Genomic DNA, 7,573 nt, shown 5'->3' with positions numbered 1-7,573 from the left:
CCACTTCTCCTGCCTCGGAGCCTGCTCCTCCCTCGAGTCCAGCTCAAACTGGTTCTCCAGAGCACATGGGGTTCCAAGTCTGTGCACTTTGGAGATGCAAGGCCTCAGTGATCCATGTAGATTTTCCTCTTTTCTTCGTTTCTTTCTCCAGGGAAACTCACAGAAGAGCTGAGTAAGTTCTGGGTGCCATGCCCACGGTGCTGGCTGTGGGCTAGGGGGTTAACCCCGGCACACGGTGGAAGCAGGGGTTCAGTGATTTTAGGCCCCCTTTGGAGAGCAATGGATGGCAGCGCTCTAATTCGAAATCCATCCCCCTGCGCCTCCTGCCTTTCCCCTCCGAAATCGATTCGTGTGCACCTGCCAAGGAAGCCTGACCTAAGACCCTCTGGAAAGACTCTGCCAGGCCCTCTCCTGCAAATTGTACAATTCACTTACAATTCCACTGTAAAAGGTCTACTCCTTCTGGTTCATCTTCCTAGGCTAACCTCTTTTTAATGCAAATGTCACTGGGAAGGAAGCCAGCTTTAATTTGCACCAAAGTGAAAGCAATTTATCAAATCCACTTTTCTTCCCAGGGGGACTCAGCACCTTGAAACCATGTGGGGGGAGGAGGGAAGAGTGAATCCAAAGGAAGAGGGGATAGAGGAGAGGAGAAGGCCACCGCGGGTGGGGGAAGACCTTGAGAACCACCTTGTCTGCCCCAGTAAAACACCAGACAAAACAGTAAAGTTGAAGCTTGTCTTGCAGTCTACCTAGTCATGGAGGGGAAAACAAAAACAAAAAAGGCAATCAACCAAACAACAAAAAGAGCCACAATAATTCATTAACATCATAGGCCGAATTAGGGTATATTGTTGCCTTTCCCAGTCTTACTTTTAAAAGACAAAGATTAGAGAAATCAGAGGAATGCGTTTCTAGTGGCAAAATATTAGAGTTTTGGTATCTGGCCTGGGGAAATAATTGAGTGTGATGTCCTCCTAGTTCTTTAAATAATGTACCTAGTAAGTGACCCTGAGGCTCCTGCAGGGTGTGCTCAGTGCCTGGACTTACACAGGACTTCCTCCCCAGGAAAAGCTTGTATTACAGGGCAAGTGAGCAGTAGCCTCTCCAAACCAGACCAGAACCCTTGAAGGAGGTTCTTCAGTAGCAAGACCAGTTTTCCCTTTCCCAGCGCTGTGCAGATTTCTGCCTTAGAGCAAAGAATAGGATGAGGTGTAAGAATCCTGCAGATAGGCTTCCCTGGTGGCGCAGTGGTTGAGAGTCCGCCTGCCGATGCAGAGGACACGGGTTCGTGCCCCGGTCCGGGAGGATCCCACATGCCGCGGAGCGGCTGGGCCCGTGAGCCATGGCCGCTGAGCCTGCGCATTCGGAGCCTGTGCTCTGCAACAGGAGAGGCCACAACAGTGAGAGGCCCACGTACTGCAAAACAAAAAAAGAATCCTGCAGATGGGTGATGCAGCACCTAGGATGGGGTTGGGTTGAGCAGTGGTTTAAGATTAAGAAACCTAACTGCCTTGGGAAGGTGGTTCCACTCATCCAAAGGCTGATGTTTTCTCTGTGTGTTCTGCTTACAGGGAAACTTCAAGTGGAGCTGGGTAAGTGACCCCCCCTTAGAACTATTTCTTGTCTACCTTGTAGCATGTGGTTATCCGTGTATGTTCGTCTTATCTCCCAACCAGGTATGACGGCCAGGCTGGAACTCCGCTGGCCGTGTGGGTGGCAGGAGAAAGGGGAGAGGCGCAGGGGTGGGTGCAAAATTTGACGTGTGAACAGGGAAGCTGCAGGGACCTGCTGTTCTAATTCTGTTTTTCCTTGGCTACTTCAGACTGGAGAAGGGCTGAAGGCCAGGCTGGTGAGTGAAGCCCGTTTTCCTCCCACTGTCCACGTCACATCTCAGCATCCCAGTCACCTGCTCTGACTAATCAACTATGCTTCATTCTGGTTTGTTCCATAGCTACACACATGTACTAATCTGTGTTGCTTGGTATAGGTTATATTTGAGTTTTACTTTTATAGTTATTTTTATATTGTCCTGAAGTGTAAGCATACGGTAAATCATTGGTGCCAATCCTGGTTGCACATCAGAATCACCTAGATTCCTGGTGTCCCCCCTCAAAGACCCTCACTCCTGGTGAGAGTTACCTTATATGTAAATATAAGGCATGTTACCTTATATGTAATTATTTCTCCCTGTACCTTCCTCCATTTCCCCCATAAAACAAACAGTCTAATGTGTATCTTTATTTTGTATGTATTCTTGCAAGAGGTGAATTTCTGTTTTGTGCGGTGCACTTTAGTTTCTGTAAAGACATTTACAGTCTCGTGCTGTTCCTTGCTTATCTCACTCATTGCTGTGTTTTACTATCCATGCCTGCTGCCACATGTAAATCTAGTCTGTATCTCCTTGCTGCAGAGCACTCCCTTTGAGCTAGCCACCCTCCTGGAGTAGACATCCAGCCTGCTTCTAACTCTATACCACCACAAACAAGGCTGAATAAATATCTGAAAATGTGTTGCCTTCTGGCTCTGTGTGGAGATTTCTCTGGGATGTATACCCAAGCGGGGAACTGCTGGCCCATGGGGGATGTGTCACTAAGTGGGATAGAAGGATCTCCTGCAGGTAGCACCATCATCCTTCACGCAGTGCATGGCGGCTCCATGTGCCCACATCCCGTGTGAGCCAGCTTTCTAAGTTTACCAGTCAATGGGGACAAGTAATTGTTCTTTCGGTTTGCACTCCTCTGGACACTAAGAAGCTTGAGCATCTCTTTATATGCTAGCTGGCTTTTGGGGCTTCCTCTTCTGAAAATTACCAGTTCCTGTCCTTTGCCTGTTTTCCATATGGCATTGCTATCTTTTTCTTGTTGATTTCACAAGACAGGGCTGGTGTCAGTGCTGGGGGATGGAGCCTTTTGGTTTGCAGGCATCCTTCATGCGATATTATTATTATTGTAGAATATGATATATGCACATAGGATATGAATCCCTCATTGTTATTATACATTGTGAATTCCTTCTTCTCTTCCGTCACCTGCTATTAGCTTTGTCCAATGGTGCCCCTTATTGAAAAGAAATAACCAATTTTGATAAAAGCTAATGCATCACATTTTTACCTTAATGGCTTGTGTTTCTGAAGTTTTGTTGAAGAAGATCTTCCTCACATTTAGGTCACAAAGACAGTCTCTTACATTTTCTTCTACTCACTGTATATGTGTTATGTGCAGGTTTTTAATCCATCTGAAATTCACCATTTTAGGTATGTAGTGTTAGACAAGAATCCAGCAATTTTTCTCCGAATAAAGTGTCAGTTTTCCCAATACCACCTACTACACCATCCATGATTTCCCCATTGATTTGGGTATCACCTTTAGTGCATATTCAGTTCCCATGTCTTCATGGGTCTGTCTTTTGATCACATATTATTTTGGCCTTTAAAGTACCTGAAAGCGCAAGTCCTCCTCCATTTCCCCTTCCTTTTTAAAGTTAATGGACCTCTTTAAAATATAAATTTTAGGATAAATTTATGAAGTTTCTAAAAAAATCCAAAAGTAGTTTTATACGGGATTGCTTTGAATTTATAGATAAATTTAGGGAGAATTGACACCTTTATCGAATTAAGTTATTCTATGCAAAAGCTCTATATTTTTAAAGATCTACTGGTTATTCTGATGCAAAATCAGGGTTGCAAGGCCTTGCTGTAAATTTATGGAGCTCTGAAAATGTCTTCTATTGCTTTTGCATTTTGTGACTTTGGTGCTCTCTTTGTTGTAAAATAGAACAAGATAAAACAAAACAGACATCCACACAGAATGGCTCATGTTAAGAAAGAGGGCAAGACAGGGTGTCCAGAGGATGTCTTAGGACAGGAGCCAGGCTCAGCTGGGCCTCCTGGAGACTAAGCCAGTCAGAGATTGAGGCTTCATTTCCATCCTTTAAGGTATCCCAGTTGCTTGTATTGGTTCTCTTTGCCCACATACTCTGTCATCCCACTGTTCCCAGCACAACTCCAGCCTGTACACAGCTTTGGTACAAGCCAGCACTGACACCAGCCCCCTACCCAATCCCAAATTCCCGGGAAGATGCCGTGGTGGACCCAGGCCGGTCTGGATCCAAGCCAGCTATCATGGTGGGAACGAGGTTACTTAGTTTGTAGGCGTCCCTTTTGCATTTTGAGCCTCCCTCAAGGTTCTAGGGTTACTGACCCAGACCTCTGAGCTTCTTTTTCCTGTCTGTTTGGTTTCAGAGTGGAGAGCAGCTCAACAACATGCAGGTAATTGAAGCCAAGGAACTGTGCCTTGTGAACTGGGTTGGCTGGATCTTAAGTAGAACGGAGGTATCCAGAACTGAGATTAGAGGAAGGGTCTGTCCAGGAGCCCAGTATGGGCCCCACACACAGACACAAAAGCTCACTTATAAAACACATAATATGACACATACGCCTGCACACATACATGCTCACATGCATTAACGTGATTGCACTCACACGTGCACACGTTTGTGTGCACACATGCTCCCACACGCACCTAGCTTTCTGGGTTTTACTAGATTTGTTTCCAACTGGCAGAAAGGTTGCTACTAGGGCCTCTTTGCAGGAGAGAATACAGAGTTTGTAAGGAACCTCCCACATCATCCGACAGAGGGTTCCTATCCATCAAATGGGTGTGTTTTGGGGGGGGGATGGGGTGTTGGAGTGCAGGGTACCGGACTAGATGACCTCAGAGGTCCCCTACAGTTTTAAAATCCTAAAATTGCTGTAAAAAAGTCCCAGAGCTCACTAGTGATTTCATGGTCACACAGGGTAGTGAGAGCAGCCGGGACAGAATCAGCCCTAAGCGCCTTCCGGTTGATCAGGTCTTGGGGAAAGTGAGCCCACCTCTATCCCCACAAACCTACCTCATTTGCTCTCTCTGCTCTGCATGGCACCATGGAATTCAAGAACCTTCCGGTTCAGGAAAGAAATGGGATTCCTCTAATCACTTTCAAAAATTAGGAAGTGACTTTCATGCCCCTTCAGTACCAGGGTGGTGGGAAGAGGGTTGCAGGAGAGGGAGTGACTGTTCCACTGATTGGTCCATCAGGAGAGCCAGAGGGTTTGCCTGTCGGGGGAGGGGACAGGCGTGGGAGTAAGGGCAGAACCGTCCTTCACCTGCACTAAACATATGCCTCTGCGCAGTGGATGTGACCCTGGATCCTGGCTCCGCCCACCCCAGCCTGGAGGTCTCCGAGGATGGCAAGAGCGTGTCCTGCCGCAGGATGGCGCCAGGCTCAGCTGCCGGTGACCCCCAGCGGTTCTCCGAGCAGATGTGCGTTCTAAGCCGGGAGCGCTTCTCCACGGGCCGCCACTACTGGGAGGTGCACGTGGGCCGCCGCAGCCGCTGGTTCCTAGGTGCGTGCCTGGCAGCGGTGCCGCGCGCCGGGCAGGCGCGCCTGAGCCCGGCGGGTGGCTACTGGGTGATGGGGCTGTGGAACGGCTGCGAGTACTTCGTGCTGGACCCGCACCGCATCGCGCTCACCATGCGCGTGCCACCCCGGTGCGTGGGCATCTTTCTGGACTGCGAGGCGGGAAAGCTGTCCTTCTTCAATGTATCCAATGGCTCCCACATCTTCACCTTCACGGACACCTTTTCTGGGGCACTCTGCGCGTATTTCAGGCCTAGAGCCCATGACGGCAGCGAACACCCAGATCCACTTACCATCTGCCCATTGCCAGTTAGAGAGAAACGCGTCCCCGAAGAGGAGGACAGTGACACCTGGTTACAACCCTATGAGCCCTCGGACCCCGCCCTGGCCATGTGGTGAGGCGCCCTCGTGGCCACAGGACTGGGTCCTGGGCGGCTTCCTGGATACCCAGTCAGTGCTTTGCTCTCCTGCTTCCTCTAGACGGAACAAATACAACGACCCCAGTGTATGAACCAAAACGCCAGCAAAGGCTTAAAAGGCTCAGTATAGCCAAAATGGGAAAAAGCGAGACCTTTGCCTATGTATCAATAGATGTGTATGTGTACATGTATGAATATGATTTTCTTTGGGAAAAAAAGGCAATTCCAAAGCTTATTTGTGCGTGTTGTAGGTTTGAGCTGATGAGTAGAAATATATTCATGTTGCTGCTAGTCAGGGTGTTCACTGTGGAAGACATGAAAGAAACTGGAATGGGGGAAAAAGAGGAGAAACTTCACTGGATAAAATTAGAGATATCAGTTAACTTGTGTATTTTAATAGTTTTGTATATATTTTCTAGCTCTAGAAAGATCTAGAAACAAGGACACTTCATAAACAATGAGTTCACTTAGGGCTCAGATCCTAGTTTTCACTGTCACTTCCCACTAAAATGAACTTGGAGAAATGGTGGGTTCCAGGGCTGGAGCAGAGAAAGTACAGGTAAATCTGGAACATCTTTTGCTGTAATGTACAAACATGCTCAAAAACTGACGGGGGGGCTTCCCTGGTGGCACAGGGGTTAAGAATCCACCTGCCAATGCAGGGGACACGGTTTCAAGCCCTGGTCCGGGAAGATCCCACATGTTGCGGAGCAACTATAAGCTCGTGTGCCACAACTACTGAGCCTGTGCTCTAGAACCCGCGAGCCACAACTACTTAGCCGGCATGCCTAGAGCCCGTGCTCCGTAACAAGAGAATCCACCGCAGTGAGAAGCCCGCGCACTGCAACAAAGAGTAGACCCCACTCACCGCAACTAGAGAAAGCCCCCGCACAGCACTGAAGACCCATTGCAGCCAAAAATAAATAAATAAAAAATTTTTAAATGTCGAAAAACTGATGGGAACATAACAAAAAGACATAGGAGCTAGGTCGAAGGGGCTCCCCTGACCAATCATGGGACAATTTGAACATTAAAATGAATAATGTCAAGAATTGCTTAACAAGGGGTTGATCAAATAAAAAAATTCACTAAGTGTGCTGTCTCTTCAGCCAGAGGAAAGAAATACAAAAACAACAACAGATGAAAAACAGAAGCGAAAGGAGAGAATGAAAGAATAATTGTGAACTCATGGTTTTTACTATGTAATAGATGAAGCACACATATGATACATAGATGGATAGATAGAGAGATAGATTAGATAGGTAGATGATAGATAGATAGGTAGTGTGTGCACATACATATAGTTCCTAGCTCTGTCTGCTTTGAGGGCTTAGAAACAATAACACCCCTGTACCACTGAGCACACCTTGTACCCAGAACTTAGGTTTTAGTACTATTTACCACTGAAAGGAACCAAGGCTCCTTGGAGAAATGGTGGACGCCAGGGCTGGGGCGGGGAAAATGTAAGAAGGGTGTGATGTTCTGATTTATACTAGGAAATATTTATTTGGTCTTCAACCTTGAACCCGTGTCCCCTGCATCGGTAGGCGGACTCCCAACCACTGCGCCACCAGGGAAGCCCCAACCTAGATTTTAGAGCAGAGCTCTTAAACTCTTGGAATTTCTAAGTGATAAGAGTGATAAGGGTGTCTTTGGATATTCATAACAAGCCACTTTCAACCACACCCGAGTTAATGAGATAACTTTTGGAAAGCCAGTAAGGATGGGGCTGGTTGCCAGGGGAACCAACTGTG

General features: G+C 47.4%; 1 protein-coding gene across 3 annotated transcripts in view; it reads left to right on the top strand.

Moving 5' to 3' along the window:
* The window catches only part of BTNL9 (butyrophilin like 9), a 17,917-nt gene extending 11,814 nt beyond the window's left edge, over positions 1-6,103 (top strand). The window contains exons 7-11 of one of the 3 annotated variants that reach the window (XM_024767400.1): positions 152-172; positions 1,575-1,595; positions 1,826-1,852; positions 4,244-4,270; positions 5,174-6,103. In XM_024767400.1, coding sequence (XP_024623168.1) covers positions 152-172; positions 1,575-1,595; positions 1,826-1,852; positions 4,244-4,270; positions 5,174-5,799 — 722 coding nt within the window. In that variant the 3' untranslated portion in view covers positions 5,800-6,103. The remainder of the gene's footprint in view (positions 1-151; positions 173-1,574; positions 1,596-1,825; positions 1,853-4,243; positions 4,271-5,173) is intronic. The other 2 variants (XM_024767402.1, XM_024767401.1) reach the window with 2 other exon arrangements.
* Positions 6,104-7,573: the final 1,470 nt, after the last annotated feature.

The sequence above is a fragment of the Neophocaena asiaeorientalis genome, unplaced genomic scaffold, assembly GCF_003031525.2.
Source record: "Neophocaena asiaeorientalis asiaeorientalis breed wild unplaced genomic scaffold, Neophocaena_asiaeorientalis_V1.1 scaffold87, whole genome shotgun sequence".
NCBI classification, from domain to species: Eukaryota; Metazoa; Chordata; class Mammalia; order Artiodactyla; family Phocoenidae; genus Neophocaena; species Neophocaena asiaeorientalis.
This window is presented reverse-complemented; position numbering and strand designations above follow the sequence as displayed.